Raw genomic sequence first — 18,869 nt, 5'->3', positions numbered from 1 at the left:
CTGAGGTATGTCTCATTGGCCAGAACTAGCAGAGGATACTCGGTCCCTCTGTGACTCTCAAGGGTCATTTGTGCTACCTCCTGGACACTCATCCACTCCCTCCATCCTCAGAGCCACGTTGAGACTTGCCCTGAAGTCAGTTTGTCACTCTCACATAATAATCCTTATGGCCACACTGGGGCCACAGGGTGATCTGGGGTGACGACCCTTCTCAAGACCACAGGGTGATCTGAGGATCTGCCCAGACCAGCTGGTGATCATGCTATCTTTGGCCTTAATTCTCCCCCCCCCCCGTGTGTGCGTGTGCGTGTGCGTGTGCGTGTGTGTGTGTGTGTGTGTGTGTGTGTGAGAGAGAGAGAGAGAGAGAGAGAGAGAGAGAGAGAGAGAGAGAGAGATTAATAGGTTTTATGGATTAAGGCAGACATGGTTGGGCCATCTTTCATCCACCGTGGGGCATTGCCCCAAACACCTGTGCTCACTTCCTGCTGGCTCAGATGGCACACATTCCTGAACTAGGTCTATATTCAGCTCTTTGTCACACTGTGCAAGAAAAGATGGGAGGAGAGGAGAGCCCAGGCCTGCTGTGGGTTAAGCCCTGTCTGAGTCCCTTGGAGGGAGCAGAGGCTCCATTATACCTCCTTCAGTGTGGGGCAGAACCCAGAGTCATCCCACTGGTCCAGCAGAGTAGATGGTGTGTTGGCAATGGTGACAGCCATTTAAGAGACACCCTTCAGTCATTTCAAATGCTTAGAAGATTTTTAGTGACACAGGAATCTACTGCATTGACAGATTCAGTGAGGCGAGGGGCGAGGAGGGGGGACTGACAGAGCAATACTACTTTGCTCCCCAAATGGAAGCGGAGACAGTACCAAGAAGACATGAAGACATGGCCCTGGAGTGGTACACCATGAGACACGGTTTTGTTTGCATTTGTCTATGTATCTGCATGTTAAAAATGAGAAGATGCGGGGCTGGACAGTTGGCTCAGAGGTTAAGAGCACAGACTGCTCTTCCAGAGGTCCTGAGTTCAATTCCCAGCAACCACATGGTGGCTCACAACCATCTATAATGAAATCTGGTGCCCTCTTCTGGCCTGCAGGTATACAAGCAGGCAGAACACTGTATACATAATAAATAAATCTTAAAAAAAATGAGAAGGTGCATGGAAGAGAATAAGGGAGAGAGAGTATGTGAATGTGTGTGTGTGTGTGTGTGTAAGGGAGAGAGATTGTGTATGAGTGTGTGAGCGTGTTTCCGTCAGGGAGAGGCTTTTGGTACTGAGGGGTGTTCTGTACTGTTCAGATTATGTGCAGAGGTAGAAGGAGCAGGCAGAGCCACCTGGCCCTAGTAGTTTGTGACACCCAGATTCTTGGGGTGGTGTAAGTGGAGTGAGACATCAGCAGCCACCAGAGAAGCTGCTTCGAGTCCCTTGTTCATTTCCTGAGCCCAGGCCTAAGAACTTCTCCGTCATGCCTGTTACATGTACATGCCTGTTACATGCCTGGTGAGGCTGGAGCCTCATGGGAGAGGTAGAGTTCATTTTGCAGTACCTCTCTCTATCCATCTCATGTCTTCCTCTCAGGGATGCAGTGTTCATAGGCTCTGTGGTATACTGTGTCACTTGAAGGCTTCTTCAAGGCTAAAGCGTAGGAGGTGCTATCACTGCAGGCATTGGATGGAGCCGGCAGTCCTGGGGAGGGATTTTCAGAGTCTCAATGACCCACTAAGGAGCTTTGACCATATCATTCTGTCTGGGCCTCTCTGCAAGCCAGCAGTCCCGTGGGGAGACAGGCTGTGTGGCACATGTTTGAGTCTACAGGTTAAGAGCATTTGTGTGTGGGTGCACAGGTGACTGTGGCCTGTGGTTTTCTCTTCCCATGCTCTCTGCACTGTTGTTACCATCCTTCTGCCTTCCTCACGAGAGCTACAGGTCTCTTCCTTTTTCCTGAGCTTGGCATAGTACACCCACCTCTCGAGGTCTTCTACAGATTGTATTCATACGCCAGATGTCCCTGTGATGGAAAGACATGCTTTTCTCTTTCTTTCTTTGGACCGCATCTGTATCTGCTTCTGTGGCCTGACCCTGGGGAAACAGGGCCCTTGGCAGTAGGCAGGGAACCCCCGCAGCTGCACCCTCAGTGCAGGCTGACTCCTTTCAGTGACTTTGCTTTCCACTTGTTGGAGCATTTGATGGGCAGGTCTTGCCCTAAGAGTGATTTTCTTTTTTCCACGAAGCGCCAGCACTTTCTCTGTGACAATCATGGCCTCTATTCAGCTACTGTCTTGGTTGTAGCTTTTAGCTTCTTGGGTTCTTTTTCTCTTTGACAAATTGCACATTAAAAAATATCTTTATGTACAAATTGTACTCTGTTTTGTTTTACTGTGGCCCTTTCACATACAGTAAACAGGCATGCTGCAGCCCAATGCTATTCTGTCTTAGAATGTCCTCCACCAAACAAATTAATTCATGACCTTTGAACTTTAAACTTGCGACATTTATACACAAAGCTAGATTCTTTTCCAGAATCTGTACAAGTTATGTCTGGTTCTTTCAGCCTCACGCTCCCAGAAATAAGACTCAGACTCAAACTAAATTTACAAATATCTTGTCCAAATAGCTGGTCTCCTCTCTGAGTAGATCATAACTAAAATAACCCATTTATTCTAATCTACATTCTGCCACATGGCTGGTTACCTGTGCTCAGGGACCATGCATCTGTCTTCTCACATCTTCCTGAGTGAATCTCCCACTCTGGCTCTATCCCAGAATTCTTTCTGCTTTCTGGATGTTCCACCTTCTATTCTACCCTTTCCTATAGGCCAAGGTTTTTAAATTGACAGGTGATGCATCCATACAATAACCAAGCTATTCTCTCTTAAGAATCTATGTGCATGGTCCACAGCTCAGCCCCAGATAGAGCCCTTGTTCTCTCTAATGAGCAGGGCCTCCATTGTCCAAACGTCTGTCAGCATTCTTGTCTTTTAAGCTTTCCCACCAGAGTAGCTTAAGCTCTGCCTACAGCATTCAAGGCTTTTCTGCCTCAAACCTCCAAAATCCTCCAAATTCCTCCTTTAAGTCTATTCTAAAGGCCTAAGAGCCTAGTGGTCAGGCTCAGCACAGCAACACCCCCACACCCTGGTACCAATTTTCCCTGAATTATATATGTGTCTGTTTCTGTAATAAAAGCAACTTAAGGGAGAAAAGGTTAGTTTTGGGTCATGGTTCAGGGTTACCGTCCATCACGGCAGGAAAGCATGGCGAGATGACTGTGGGTGCTCAACTTGCCTCCTCCTTTTTTCACAGCTCAGGATTCAAGCTCAGGGAATGATGCCTCCAACTGTCAGGGTGCATCTTCCAATCTCAGCTAACCTAATGAAGATATCCCAGAAGCTAACCACCCTGCCAGTTTCTCACAAGTGCCTAAATGCTTGTCTTCTAGGTGATTCTAGATCTTGTGGTATTGAGAATATTAACCATTACAGAGGTTCATGCATATTTTTTGTTGGAGTTAATTCTATATTTTAGGTTTTTCTGGACTTTTTTTTTCCCAGCTTCAAAATAGCCTGTGTAGAATCCAGAATTCAGAATCAATGCCTACCTGCTACCCCGACCCCAGACCGGATGGAACCTAGCCAGGAGCATGCTCGATAAGCACTCTGACACCAACCATGCCCTCTGTTGTAACATCTTATTCTTTGATGCTGCTACAAGGGCCACTGTCCCTGTCATTGGTCCTGTGCTCCTCAGCCACAGTGTAGGTTCTTGGCTGTTGTGAGAAGTCAAGCAGCTGGTTCCCAGGGGCCAAGCATGTATTGATCCTAATCAGCCACGATCATTATTCCAGATGCACTTGTGTAAAAAGCCTGGTGCTTTTGCGAGTCTGTTGCCTCCCACTCCTGTGTTTAAATGCCAGGGTGTGGCTGTCAGAGACTCCCCTAGCGTCCTGCTCACGGTATCCTTTCCTAATGGAGTGACACTGCAACTTTCTTCTCTCTGAATGAGAGGTGCAGTGGAGCCCTGTGTGCGCTCACGCCTGCCACTGGGCAGGGGAGGAAGCTGAGGGTCAAAGGGATACAGTAGTTCCCCAGACCTGCCTGAACCAGACAGGGCTCAGGTATAATGGCTCTCCTGTATTCCCGTCTATGGCTTCGGCTCTCCCAGAAACGCTAGAAGCTCAGGTTGTTATCTGCTAGGCATTGGGACAAGATAACCATAGAAACAGCCATTCACAAGTCCTCAAAATAGACAGTTATTTCTGCTTTTGACAGCAGAGTCTGTAAGAAGGGCTAACAGTGGCTGAGCTGTTCAAGGCTAGCATACCATTTGCTGCTCAGACTCTCCCAAGGTGGAGCCATAGCGCCCCTTTCCCCGGCATTTTGCTCTTCCTCAGCCTCCTCACAAAGCCTCAAGAGAGCACTCTTCTCGGGGACTTAAAACAACACACAGTTACGGAGGTTGGAGACGGTGTGGGCAGGGCTGGCAGTGATGGGGGCTTTAGAAGCAGCTGTTCCCCTGTCCTTCCCAGCTGCTAAAGCTACCACACCTTGGCTTGTGGCTGACACTCCAGCCCCTACACAGGCTGTACAAATCCCCATCCTGTCCCAAGGTTCTTCATACAGTACAAGCTTGGGAGTGAGGACCGGAGCTTCCCCAGGTATGCTCTTTGCAGGCATCGGTATAAGGGATAGTGTGACAGAAGCTGGGGGGCTCTGAGACTCAGAAATGGCGGCCAGAGCGTGTCAGTTCTTCATGGGCTACAACTAGGGACACATTTCACTTTGTCTCCTGGGGGTTGAGTGTATGGGGCTGAACAGGGAATGAACAGTTGTTAGACATTAGTCAGTGAGCATTCTTTTTTTTTTTTTTTTTAAAGATTTATTTATTTATTTATTTTATGAGTACACTGTCGCTGTCTTCGGACACACCAGAATAGGGCATCCAATCTCATTACAGATGGTTGTGAGCCACCATGTGGTTGCTGGGATTTGAACTCAGGACCTCTGGAAGAGCAGTCAGTGCTCTTAACCGCTGAGCCATCTCTCCAGCCCCGTCAGTGAGCATTCTTGAATCCCGTCTATTAGCACTTTTATCTCTTCTGGGCTGGGCCACTGTTGGGGGCTTCATGTACCTGGAGAGGAAAGATCTGTCCTGGGCCTCTGGGGAGCTGTGGCCAACCCTCTGCTTCTAATGAGGCAGTGGGCAGGGCTGTCACTCAGTGGTTTCCTGAGGCTGGCTCTGCAAGTTGAAGATGCTTAGGTGGGAACTGGCTGCCAGCACCCCTTTGTCTTGCCACAGAGCCTGGGGAGTTAATGCCAGCCCAAAGCGGTCCTAGTCCCCACCTGCTCTGATGACCTGGCCCCATTGGGGTGTGATTAGCCACAGGTGTCCAGTACACATGTACAAAAGACCCAGGACCGATTAGTACCAAAACCAAATCAGGGTCTGGCCTAGAGGCAGAACATGTCTAACATATCAGACTACCAAGACACTTTCAGTCTTGTGTTCTGAACTGCCAGTAGGGGGCAGCAGAGAGTGTGCAGCAGGCGTAGCTCTGAGATCTGTTTGTGAATTCACTCTCAGCCTGAGTTTGCTTGTGTATTAAATGGGGGTAATTAGGCTACCATCCCGAAGGTTTTATTAAGGGATTAAGTGAAGTCATTCACAGCACTATAGTAAATACTCAATTAACACAGTTTCCACAAGGGAGCCCTTCCAGGAGCTGGCCTTTCCTCTTAGAGCCCAGGGTTTTGGTTGGTGTTTAGGGAAACGTTTGATGAATGAATGAATGATAGTACAGACAGACAGCTAAGCCCAGGTGGATACAGCCAGCTGTGGTTCTGACTGGGCAGGACAGCCAATGACAGCTGCCGATTCTTTCTCCACAGTCTTTGAAGAGCCTGAGGACCCCAGCAACCGCTCCTTCTTCTCAGAGATCATCTCCTCGGTGTCCGACGTGAAGTTCAGCCACAGTGGGCGCTACATGCTCACGAGGGATTACCTCACGGTCAAGGTCTGGGACTTGAACATGGAGGCAAGGCCCATAGAGACCTACCAGGTGTGTGCAGAAGTCTGGCGGCCTCAGGCCTCCATGAGGTGTGAGAACTCCCAGGATCCTCCCTTCCTTGTACCGACATCGCCATGGGGGCTGCCCAGCCACAGGGGCTTTCTGTGCTTTATTGTAGATGAAACTACAGAGGGCCTTTGGAGTGGCTGAGGGGGCCTCTGCATGGGGCTGTCATCTGCATCTAGAACCCCAGCTTCTGGAGGGGAGGAATAAAGGGATGCAGTCAGGTCAGAAGTTGGGGTACAGATGCAACCCCCCAGCACCCACAGCCTTACTTACCAGGAAGTAAGTAAGCATGACCCCCACCATAAACCTCCCTGTGTGAATTGTGTTCAGTGGTAGCATGGAAGATGTTTCTAGATCTTCGGAGTGGATTTTTTTGAGCCGGTGTGCAGGGTGGACCCCTGAGCGCTTCTGGGGAAACTTTATTCCTCATCTTGCCAGATCTCTTGGTGGAGCACGAGGACTAAGCTGGTTTGCTATTAAAATAACACATGTGCAACACAGCTTGTAGGTGTCTGGCAAGGGGGCAGGGCAGGGCTTTCTGGAGTCAGCTGCAATTGTGCTGAACCCTAAAGGTGGTCTAGAATTTGGATTGGCAGATACAGGCTCAGGCATGCCACTAGAAACCCCAGCCCCACCCACAGGACTGTGTCTGTACGTCAGCACACGTGCCTATCACCTGTTCTGTCCTGCTCCAGCAAAGAAGGCACTGTCTACCAGTTCCAAAGATGGGGACACTAGGAAGTTGGAGAGTGACAGAGGAGTCTCAGCTCAGTGGTGGCAGTCCCAAAACTCAGCACTGCTTGCTCCCCTGCCAAAACCTGAGGTGTTGTGTCCTGGAGGTAAAGCTTCTGGAAGGAGCTCCTAGAAGTCACATGCTCCCAGGACATCTCCTGCTGACCTGACCACCCCTTTGTTATCAGTGGACAGGGCCTGTGGCTCCCCCACTTCTCCAGGTATACTCTGAACAGAGACAGAACCTCTTGTGTCCCTCTGAAAGTGTCCGAAGCTTGAGACTGAGGCAGGAAACAACCTCCAAGCTGTGAGGTGACTGAGCCTGCGCTTTTGCAGACCCATGGGGCCATCACAACACTGGGTCAGCACAGGCCGATCTCTGTGGACATTATTTTAGGGAAGGGTGAGTGTAGAGCCTCTGGGCCTCTGAAAGCCTGTGGGACACTGGCGCAATGGCAGGATTACTATTTTGGGGACCAAGGACTGGGTGCTTGGCTTTCTATAAGCTGACCCACAGATTCTAATATAGCAACAATGCTATGCTGTTGTCTGTGAGGGTAACTTTTGTGCTCCAGAAATTCTGTGTAGTGAGACTGGCCAACCTGCAGCCCTTGGCAAGTGAGAGGGATTTCACTCCATCAAAAAGAGTAGAGAGGGAGGGCTGGAGAGAAGGCTCCCTGGTTAAGAGCACTGGCTACTCTTCTAGCGGATCCAGGTTCAATTCCCAGCACCCACATGGCAACTCACTACTGTCTGTAACTCCAGCTCCAGAGGGTCTGACACCTTCACACAGATACACATACAGGCAAAACGCCGTGCACATAAAGTAAAAGTAAATAATTAAAAAAAGAAAAGCCTTGGCGTGGACTCCCAGGAGTGGGATTATCCCAAGACATTATCATCTTCCTCAACCCACGGTTCTTGGAGATACTGATCCTAGACATGGAGCATCCATCCTCATGGTGGGCCCAGCAAGCCTGCTGTTCGCTCTTTGTCTGCAGTGGAAGCATTTTCTTCTGCCACCAGGGAGCAGGCAAGGCTTGGCACACAGGAGGGGAAGCTACCACACCCATGTGCTCAAGGGTGCTGTGCCTACACAAGGAGACGAAAACATGAGAGCCCTGCCTTCCAGCACGGTTGGCAGTGCCATGGGCCCCTTTGGGTTTGACCAGTGTACTGTATCCCACAGGGTGCTGGACCCGGGGATCAGAAAGAGTTAGAGTCTTGGCTTCATCCTCTAAGGTTCCAGGCAGGTGGGACCAGGGTGATGGTGACACAGCCTGATAGGACAGTGAGCCAAAGTCTGGGGCAAGAGGAGTGGCCCCTGACTGTGGAGAGCAGTACCCACCCTTTCCCGCCTCACCAATGACAACCTCTCCAGTGTCTGAGCTGTGGATGCTGGCCCCTGGTGCTATCCCCATAGCCTGCAGCTCTGGGTCAGCTGTGTGCACAGGACTATGTCAAGACTATCATCCATCCCGTGAGGGTGTCAGGTGGAGGTGTCAGACGATTGGTGTCCATCACTCAGCGTGTCCCTCTTCTCACCAGGTCCACGACTACCTGCGGAGTAAGCTCTGCTCTCTGTATGAGAGTGACTGCATCTTCGACAAGTTTGAGTGTGCCTGGAATGGGAGTGACAGGTGAGCCGGCTGCAGGCACGCAGCCTCACACACTCTGCCTTGCCCCTCCCCCTCCCCCCAGGAGGGAGTTTCCCGAGTCAGTCACCATAAAACTGCACTTTGCCAGGTCGAGGTGAGGAAGGTGTGGGGGGGTCTCCTCCCTTGCAGCCGGAGCTCTTAGACTCAAGTCCAGGTCTAGGAAGTGGGCCTTTCTTCACCCGGTGACTGATGGTGACACTCACTTTGGCATCCTGTCCCAGGATGCTGTGGGATTTTAAGTCAGGAGCAGCCAAGTGCGTCCCGCTGCCTGGGCCCTCAGATGAGGGCTTCTTCCCAGCATCTCCATGCCTAGACAGACAGGCACTGAAACGCCCACACCTTCCTCCTACTGTCACTGTGGCAGCCCTGTGCTGTTCCTCTGAGGCTCACTTGAACTGATGACCTAGTTGTGATCCACCTCTCCTACCCCACAGCCTGAGACATAGTCCCTAGTTCACGGCACAGACTCTGGTGTTACCATAGCCTGGGCCCAGCACAGTAGATGTAGGCGGGGCCCATTGCATCCTTCATGTCCCCTGCTGGACCCAAGGGCCCTGCCTCTCTGCGTGCCCTTCCCTCCACAGCTTAGAAGATTTTCTCTGTTAGGAGGTGGGAAATTGCTTTTCTGTCCCTACACACAGGCCTCAGGCTCTGTTACCTGAGGCCGGTAGATAGCCTTTCAGGGTCTCCTGTGGCTGAATAGCCATGTATCCTGCTGCCCAGATGAAGGAGAGAGGCTCCAGGTGACCAGAGGACCATAACACCAGGCACATTTTTGTACCAGAGCCTCTGTGGCATCTCCTCCTTCCCCACTGTCCCTGTCCCTCCATCGGTGGGTGTGAAGTGGTGGTGTGAGAGCCTCAGCCCAAACTCCTCACAATCCAGGTGTGCATCCAGGTATACATCTAGGTGTGCATCCACAGGTGGCATCTGCTTTGCTCTGTGCCAGGTGGGTGGGACACTCCAGAGTGTCTTAAGCAGCCGATAATAGTGGTCGTGCTCAAGGCTGAGATTGTCAGTAGGGATGGAGGTGGCAGGCAAAAGACCACTAAGCAGAAGCCACTCTGAGCAGGCCTGGCCCCACGTAGGAGCTGCTATCATCCCAAGGGTCCACAGAGGCTCTGAACAAGAACCATACTGAGACGAGGGATCTGCGTCGTGGTGTATAGTCTTCACTGAAGGCCAATGAGAAGAAGGCAGGGTAGAGCCCTGGTCTGAGGAAAGACAGACAACCAGGCTTCAGCCTCTGTCTGACCACTCCCAGGAGCCAGGGCCCCTGTGGTTCTTCTGCAAGCAGCCATACCCACTCAGAATGAACAGTGAACAGTGAACAGTGGGAACAGGCCTTGGTAGACTTGCAGGTGAGAGATTGCTGTAAAACGGTGACTCCAACCCCAAGGAATATTAGGATAGGTGGCTCAAGGTTGCCACCCACTGCCTGACCTTTATTTTGCCACCAGGGGTCTCATGTAACCAGACAATGCCTTAAACTCAGCACAAAATCACCAGGCCTGTAATGGAGCCCCAGCCCTGGGGATTAGCATTGTAATTCTGCCTGACATTTCCCATAGATCTCCACACCCCTCCTTTCATTCCTCCACATCTACTCTTTCTGACCCTAGACCCTGCTGAAGCACGTTCCACCTAGTGTGCTCTGCTGTCTTCTCTAGGAAGCTGCCTTGGTCCTCTCTGCCTTGCCCCACAGGCTCCTGGGCTTTTCCTCCTGTAACTTGCCATTTATGATATGATAAATTCTCATTGACTCTGTACTTTTTTTTCCCATCACCAGTAGAAAAGATGTCTGGCAGGAGGGATCAAGAGAGTGTCCAGTCAGTGGTTGTCCATATTTCTTGCCAGTGAAGAGCAATCTTTATCCTTCCTTCTGCCTCTGGATTCCCCTGAGCTTGGTCTGTCTATGGACAGGGACCTCAATGCCTGAATCCCAGGACCCCAAGGATAATCAAAGAAATTCCCCATCCCTTTACAACCCTTAATAAATGGGCCAGCAGAGGGCAGGTCACTCTGTGATTTAACAGCCCTTAGTAGTACCTGCATTCCCTATCCCCAGCAACCCTGGATGGAAGAGCAGGGCCCAGCTTTGTATCTAGTCCTGATTGTTCTCCAGCTAGGAACAGCTGGATTTGCCCGAGTCAGCCCTCTGGAAAGTGGCTTCATGTGGCCTTGTCTTGGACAGACACAGACACACACACATGCATACACAATATACCCACCCATATAAACACACACCCATACACAAACACACACACATATAAATATATACACATACACCTATATACACACACCCATATATACATGCACACACACACACCTACACACACACAATACACATACACCCATACACAAATACACGCACACCCATGCACACACAATACACACACCCATACACAAACACACATACACATACACCCATACACACACAATACATATACACCCATACATACATACATACACAAACATACACATATACAAACACACACATACAGAAGCATACACACAGACACATGCACACATAAGAACACACACACATACACACAAAGTGTTGGGTCCCTCTTGGCAGTGATGTTCTGTGTTCTACACATACAGGACTGATTTAGGCTTATCTTCTTCACCCACTAAAACGATATGAATACCTCCTCCTCTGTGACAGTTAGCCTCTTTTTCCTCCTCTCCCCATAGCTTTTCCAGCCTTCCCTACAACCAAACCAAATTCCTCCTTTAGGCCCAAGCCTGCTTCCTAAATGTATCATGGTGATAATCTGCTCCATGCTTCACTAGACAAAGTCCCTGATTAGGAGAGGAGCAGAAAGTATGGGGCAGAAGTCTGTCTCCAGGGTCCCCTTGCCTGTTGTGGTATTTGCCTGCCTCACCCCATAGCTCTGGAGTGTCCTTGTCCCCTCTCTCCACCCACATCCGACCCCTCTCCTTCTCTCTCCAGTGTCATCATGACAGGGGCCTACAACAACTTTTTCCGCATGTTCGACCGCAACACCAAGCGGGATGTGACGCTGGAGGCCTCAAGGGAGAGCAGCAAACCCAGAGCGGTGCTCAAGCCAAGGCGCGTGTGTGTGGGTGGCAAGCGGCGGCGTGATGACATCAGTGTGGACAGCTTGGACTTCACCAAGAAGATCCTGCACACGGCCTGGCACCCAGCCGAGAATATCATTGCCATTGCAGCCACCAACAACCTGTACATCTTCCAGGATAAGGTCAATTCTGACATGCACTAGCTGGCCTCAGTGGCCCTCTCGGCCACTTCTGTAAGAGGACAGGATGAGCGTGGTGGCCATTGTGGGGACATGAGTCCCTAGGCTGGAGTTGGCTTGGATGGGGTCATTGCCAGTTTAAACAAAGGAAAGGAAGGGGCCTCAGTTACAGGTGGATAAAATGGATGTGCCCGGTGGCCTCTGTCCAGGGCTCCTTTGTTTACGGCCCTCATGTCTCAAGCTGGGCCTTTCATTGTTGTCAGGACTTTATTCATGTCCAGGGTGGGTCAGTTCCTATCTGAGAAAGTCAACTTGGTCCATGATGGGGCTCCAGAGGAAGAGTGAAGTTCACAAGCCAGTCAGGATCTGCAGACCCTCAAGGGAGCCAGCCATGTCACCTGGTTCGGAGCTGTTGCTTCATGTTGGAGTTTGGACAGAGAATTCTCAATGAGTGCTGGCCGTGGCAGCTTGTCACTTGGGTGTTTGGGATGTCTTTCCATATTCTAGGAGCAAGGCCAGGGCAGGGTCTGAAAAGCAGAGCCTAAGTCGTAGGGTTAATCGTGAGGCAGGGCCGGGTTCCTTGTGTAGGTTTTCCTGGCTGAGGCAAGTCCTGAGAAGCAGGACTGGGGACCTGTGTGGCTGTAGCCCTCACCTCACTGCCGTCTGTTTGTGAGTGCCCACAGCACGCTGGGCATGGTGCTCAGCCCATGGTGGCTGTGGCTGGATCCCCGCAGCCCACTTTGTGGTGGCTTTGCTGTCACCTTTCCATGCTAACCAGTCATCTTCCCATGGCCAACAGAGGGTCCTGTCCCTGACTGTAGAATCGTCACGCCCATGAGACAGATGTCCACTCATTTTCATAACTCCCAGCTGAGATCCAGGCTCTGCTGGAGCTGGGGTGCAGTCACCATCCCCTCTGTACCCAGGAGGGAACCAAGGTTCTGAGCAGAGAAGTAGGGTTCCTAGGGAGTCACACCCTGAAGGCCGAGTTGGTGTCCCATGCAAGTCTTTCCAGCCCACTACACTGGTGACTGGCTTTCAAGCAGCATTCCAAGGGAAGGTTCTAGAAGGGAAGCATCTTCATGTCGTGCATTCAGTGCAGGCACGCTGGTGGCAAGATGACACAAGAGAAGATAGAGAAGAGAGGCGTCCTGGCTTGCCTCCCAAGATGCACTTCACCTACACTGTATCTGCAGCTTTCTCCTCCTCACCCTTCCGGCTGCTCCCCAAGGAGGTTGCATGCAGCCAGGCAGCCCCAGAGGACGTTTTCTCAGGCCTCCTCAGGGCCACAGGTGAGTGGCCATTCATAGTGACTCCTGCTCCATCCTCACTCCTGAAACCCCAGAACTGCAGGGCTTGGCGTTTTGACTCTGGAAGCAGAGAGCAGAGGGGCTTTAGTTTTTACAACACGGACTGCCACCCAGGAAACAGATCTGATGGAGCTTTTTTTTTCTCAGTGGATCAAGGTATCCTTGTGTGTGTCAAAGCACAAACCGCATGCACACTCACTTCCGACCATGTATTTACACAGAAACTGGGTCCATTACATTTTTTGGCTTTTTTTTTTTAAGTCAACGTGAATGAAGAATGTTTATCACTGTAAAATTCAGGCGCTCTGGACAGTATTATATGTACATATTGACCCTGATTCAAGTTAACAATTAAAAGATTGGCGACTTTCCCCTCTTGTGAAGAAGTTGAAGAATGTGGCCAGTTGTATATAAATCCCACTGAAGCCAAAATCCTGGTGAGAGGGCCTCACACACTGGCCTGGATCGCTGGCACACACATCTGCCTTTGCAGTTTGGCGTTAGAGAAGATACTTGTCTTGGGAGCTGGCTGCTATGAGGTCATAGGTTTCACACATAATGTCTTCTAAGTCAAATCTTACATGGTCTTCAAAAGGAGAGGTCTTGCACATGGCCCTAGTTTCCAGACTTCTGTTTTAAATGTCGGGTACCAAAGTAGAAAGGAAAAAAAAGAGAGACAGAAAAAGATCTCAGAAGAAAAAAAAAAATATGTGTTTGGGACCCAAAGAAATCACCCAGGTTCAGAGCGGACTGCTAATAACAACGTGTGTATTGACCGAGGAAAAAGTGTGGAGGGGGGAGGGGTGGTGTGAGAAATCGCAGAAGGACCAGAGCCTTGCAAGCCACAGACTTTGCCACTTTACTCTGCTTAAGTTCTCTGGTCTTGAATCCGTGGCATTTCCCATAATCATTGCGACATTGTTGGGGTTTTGAGTTTGTTTTCTTCTGCTTTGAATCTTCTCTGAGGGTGAAGCCCTTGGAGGCTGTTGGTTATGTACTTGCTGGTAACTTAGTCAGACCCAGTCACTTGGGGTTCTGTGGCTCATAGGTGCATTCTTTTTTTCTTCGGTGTCTCACAAATTATCCAACTGTTGAATAAAATTATAAATATGTTAATACCAGCTTTTTCCAATAAAATAACAAATGTTACATCTAAGATGAGGCTTGGAAGGCTGCTGATTGTTGAACTGACCTGGATGGGGAGCAGCCACTGGGAGCCAGCGGGGTGGGCGGGGCAGGAAGCATCTCCCATCAGCACTGGGCTGCGTCTAGCTGTATCTTTTTGGTTCCAACCCTAACCCAGATGGAGGACGAAATAGAGTCTGTGGGGACAACAAGTTTGGCATGTGCCTGGAGGGGAGGGGTCCCAGATGGTACCTGCGGAGCCCAGTGCCTGGCATGTGTTTCATGATGGGTGGCCTGTCTCCCTTTGTAGCAGGTGTGTGTAACTCACCACAAACACAGGTAAGGAAACTGAGGCTCAAACACAAGCATTAGCTGCATGGGCTATCTGGGGCTGACCTTGACTCTAGTACCCCTTAGTGGCCTCACTCTGCAGAGGATGCAGGTTCTGGGAATGGAGAGCTGGGTGAAAGGCCAGAACATGGGCAACTGGATTGTGAGGAAGTCAAGGTTTCTCTCCCCGCTGTATTCCCTGCAGCCCAGACCTCTCTAAGTCTTTTTACAGTAGGAAGGAGGTGGAGATAGAGCTACAGCTGCCATCTATCTGTACAGCCTCCAGGTCAGCATCAGGATGAGAAGGCCACTTCCTGGCTGTGTGTCATTTGGCTATCTTATGACCCACATATATAAATAGTGCTTGGCTCCTCAGGACCTCTGGGTGACTAATAAGATAAAAGTTCATTTGTGGAACCTTTGCTCCGCTGAGCAGGCTGTGATACAGGATTGGCTAGCCTAGGCTCCATAGGATGCTTTTCATAGAGTGTAGACAGAGTACTGTCACTATACCTGTTTTATATATGGAGACATTTAGGCTCAGAGGTGACTAAGTATCATGTCCGAATTGGTACAACTAGTAGATGTTGGGTCAGGATTCAGATCATTACGGCTGAAGTGCCTGAACAGTGAGGATGCTCAGGTTGGTATCCAATACTGTGACCTCAGCCCACCATGCTTCACTTTAGCTCCAGAGATGGAGCTCCGTCACTGGGAGCCAGTGGCTGTTCCCATGGTCTTTGAGGTACAGGGACTGTCATGGATGACTCAGGGGGTCCCGTCAGCTCTCCTGAACCCTCTATAATAGGGGGTTATCCTGACTGTATTAGGAATATGACGTCAGGAAAACTTTCAGAGAGGCATGGCAGGAAGACAGGACAGCCATGGTTGGCTGTAGAGGTGAAGGATGAGCCACAGCCACACTAGAAGGCCTCTAGTCTCATTGGCCTGGAGCTTGCCAGTTCTGGTAGCTAGCCAGTGGGCCCCAAGGGTCCTCCTGTCTCCTCCCTGGTGCCAACATTACAAGCATGTGCCACTATGGTTGGCTTTTCTCTGTAGGTTCCAGGATTCTAAGTTGGCTCCTCATATTTGCCCAGCAAGCATTACTAAGCTGTCACTGCTGGGGCCACCAAAGGACCTGGCTCTGCCAACCTTGACTTTTCCCACCAAGAGCCATGATGGACTTAAGGTCTCTTGACTCTACAGAGATGAATATGTGCTCTTCACAAACACTGGGTCTGTGGCCATTTGTCACAGAAGCCCCAGGCCAGCACACTGGTACCTTCCTTCAGGTCATCTAAGAACATTCTCACCTTCCTTCATAGACAGGATGTTCAGGGAGGCCCCAGGACCTGCCCAAGGTGCACAGCACAGAGTAGGCAGCTAGAGTGGGGACTGGATCCATGCTGACCACACCCAGGCCTTCCTAAAGGGAAGGAAAGAAGGTGGCACTCTCCTGAGGAGCTCCGAGTTCAGAGGTGGGGAGGAGTGGATCCCAGAGTCAGAACTTGAACAGCAGAGGGTCAGCTGGCCAGACCTGCCATAATGCTGCACCCTGGACAACATTGTACCCAGGAGCCCCTGCTGCTCCGGGGAGGAGCTTCAGATAACAGTGCTTAGGTTCAGGCTTCCAGAGCCCCTCAGCTGCCATCTGCCCTTTGAAAACAAACTGGGGTGTTAATCTTTCCATAGTCCTGCAGGCTCTGGGGGATCCCAGCACCTGTCAGCCCTTTACTCCATGTCATTTGTAGGGACAGAGACTCCTCTGGGTCTGGGGAGATGGATCTGTCAGTAATGCTAGCTGCACAAGCACGAAGACCTAGAACCCACGGGAAAAAAATCTGATCATGGTGGTACATGCTTGTAAACATGGCATCAGTGAGGAGTCATGATCCCAGGGCCTCACTGGCCAAGCCCCAGGCCAATGAGAGGCCCTGCCTCACAAAACAAGGTGACAGATCTGCAGTATCTAAGATCGACCTCTGGCCTCCACATGCACAGACACACTACTACGGCTAAAACCCAAATGGCTTCCCAGGCCTGAGCTTAACAGAGCACCTAGACAGGGAAGGTCAGTTACATCTGGTCTCAACAGTTGAAGCCCAGACCTCTCCTCTGTTCCCATCAAGAGGGAGTCCATCTAGGAGGATACGTGAGGATCACACAGGCGATGGCTTCCACATCTCTATCCCATGGCTTAGCCTTAGGATATCTGGAAATTGCCTAGTCCTGGCTGACAGGAATATTGCTTCTTTATAAACTTTATTAAACAAACAGCCAGGAATGATGGAAACATCTAGAAAAACAAATTTTATTCAGAAAAAAGGTCTTCACTGTTTTGACAGCTGTGTGGTCAAAGCACACAGGCTTCTGGGCTTCATTTTCTTTAGATTTTTTTTAAGTGGACAGGCATTCTATTGACCAGTGTTTGTGTATTGTTGTGTGCAGTACCCGTGGAGGCCAGAAGAGGGCCACCAATGCTCCCAAGAAAAGGAGTTACAGCCCACTGTGAACCAGTACTCTTATGGCTGAGTCATCTCTCCATCCTTTGTGGGGGCTTTTAAAGAATGAGAAAAAGAATCTCCAGGACTGTGACTGCTGTCTGGGGAGGGCTGAGGAGTCTGTCCTTAGGTGCTGAATAGAAAACTGTCACCAATAAGCAGCATCAACGTATGCCAGCCATCTCCTCCTACTTTCTGAGTAGACAGACCCTGGTCAGGGGTTTCAGAGGGACTCACAGTTGTGCTGCATTTTCAGGGGGTTGCCTGAATGTAGGCTGTTCCCAGTTTGTTGGGTATGAGACCTGAGGCCCCAATCCATTGGTACACAGGCCTCTCCATAGACTCATCCAGAGCCACCACCCTGGGAGCAACCTTGCTCAGAGCCACTGTCCTTTATAAAGGGTCTGCTCTCTTGGCCACAGTTCTGCTGCTCAGAGCCCAGCCTGACAGACTGGAGCAGTTTCTGCAGGTGTAGAGACCATGGCCCATTACAGAGGCCACCCCAGGACCTCAGCAAGAAGAGACAGTAAGGCAGCCACCCACCCTTAATGGAGCGGTTATACACATAGGCATAGTGAAAAGCAGAGAAAGAGGGTTTTATTCAGTGTGACCACACTGGAAAGAGGAACAAAGAGGTGTGGCCACATCCCCCAAGTTCATTTTCAGGGTTCTGACATGAGGATTCATTTTCAATAGAGAGACAGTGCTGTGCGTAATTAAACAGTCCTGGTCAAGGTGTGGTCCTGTCTGCCACTGCACCATCATCATCTCGGCCTCAGTGTCTTGCATGGCGGTCTGGCAAATGTCAGAACTGTGTGAGATTCCCTCCTGGCAGACCAGCTTCAGCCTTTCCTTTATCCCAGTATGAGACTCCTGAGCGATTCCCACCACTTGGAAACCATTGTTTAACAATCTGATCGCCAGAAGGAGGGGCGCTAAGTGTCTCTCAAGACTGTCTTCATTTCTGCAAGGATGGTGACATATGACATCAGCCACAGGACACATTCGACTCTGTTGGAAGCCATTAAGACTCAACACCTAGATATTTAGCATCCCAGGATGAGACTCAGTCCAGGGACCTGGGAGAAAACCCTTGAGCTACAGTGTTTCACTCAGCTGGTCATCCTGATGATTAAATACAAAGAAAGGGGCAGGAAAGATGGCTTAGCAGTTAAGAGTACTAGTTGTTCTTGCAGAGGATTCAGGCTCAGTTCCCAGCACCCACATGTTGGCTCACAAGTATCTGTAACTATGGGTGCAGGGAAACCAGAGCCCTCTTTCTGGCCTCTGTGGACACCAAGCTCACATGCAATGCATGTCCAGACACCAAGGCAAAACATATAATATATAATTTATATTATACACATACTATAATAATATTATATATTGTATATTATACATTATATTATACATTATACATTATATAAGGACTTGTTCACTCAAGGCTTTTCCTAGTTTGGTTCCTTTTCACTCAGTCTACCTTTCAAAGTTACACTGCTCAAGTCCAACCACTTGATGCACAGATGAAACAAAGCTTTTAGGCCTCCAGCACTGTTTCCTAGCAACCAAAGCTTTCAGAGCAGGAAATAGTCGCTGGAGTGGGGAATGACTGTTTCGATGAGGTCCTTGGAACAGACAAAGCCCAGCTATCTTTACCTGTCACTGTTAGAATTAGTCAGCCACACAGTCAGCTGACTCAATGAGTCACAAAGAGAATGCTGGGAGTCTGGGGGGTGGAGGCAGGAGCGGGTAAAAACGGACAGTGGGAAGCTCGACTATCAAATCTGTATTCCCAAAGTCCAAATGTGGGAATAGGCGGGGTCTTAGGAGCAATGAATTTTCATGGTAGTCCCTGGAACACAGTGATGGGACAAAGGGCAGTCGGTGTCTGCATCACCCAGCTGTTCATCCAACATGT

General features: G+C 50.1%; 1 protein-coding gene across 1 annotated transcript in view; it reads left to right on the top strand.

The window, feature by feature from the left end:
- Window positions 1-11,709, top strand: part of Ppp2r2c (protein phosphatase 2 regulatory subunit Bgamma) — an 83,692-nt gene extending 71,983 nt beyond the window's left edge. Inside the window, exons 7-9 of the mRNA XM_028758237.1 lie at window positions 5,887-6,056; window positions 8,352-8,443; window positions 11,418-11,709. Coding sequence (XP_028614070.1) covers window positions 5,887-6,056; window positions 8,352-8,443; window positions 11,418-11,709 — 554 coding nt within the window. The remainder of the gene's footprint in view (window positions 1-5,886; window positions 6,057-8,351; window positions 8,444-11,417) is intronic.
- Window positions 11,710-18,869: the final 7,160 nt, after the last annotated feature.

This window comes from Grammomys surdaster, unplaced genomic scaffold, assembly GCF_004785775.1.
Source record: "Grammomys surdaster isolate TR1022 unplaced genomic scaffold, NIH_TR_1.0 126187, whole genome shotgun sequence".
NCBI classification, from domain to species: Eukaryota; Metazoa; Chordata; class Mammalia; order Rodentia; family Muridae; genus Grammomys; species Grammomys surdaster.
Note: the sequence above shows the minus strand (reverse complement) of the source record. Positions and strands in the feature narration are given on the sequence as shown.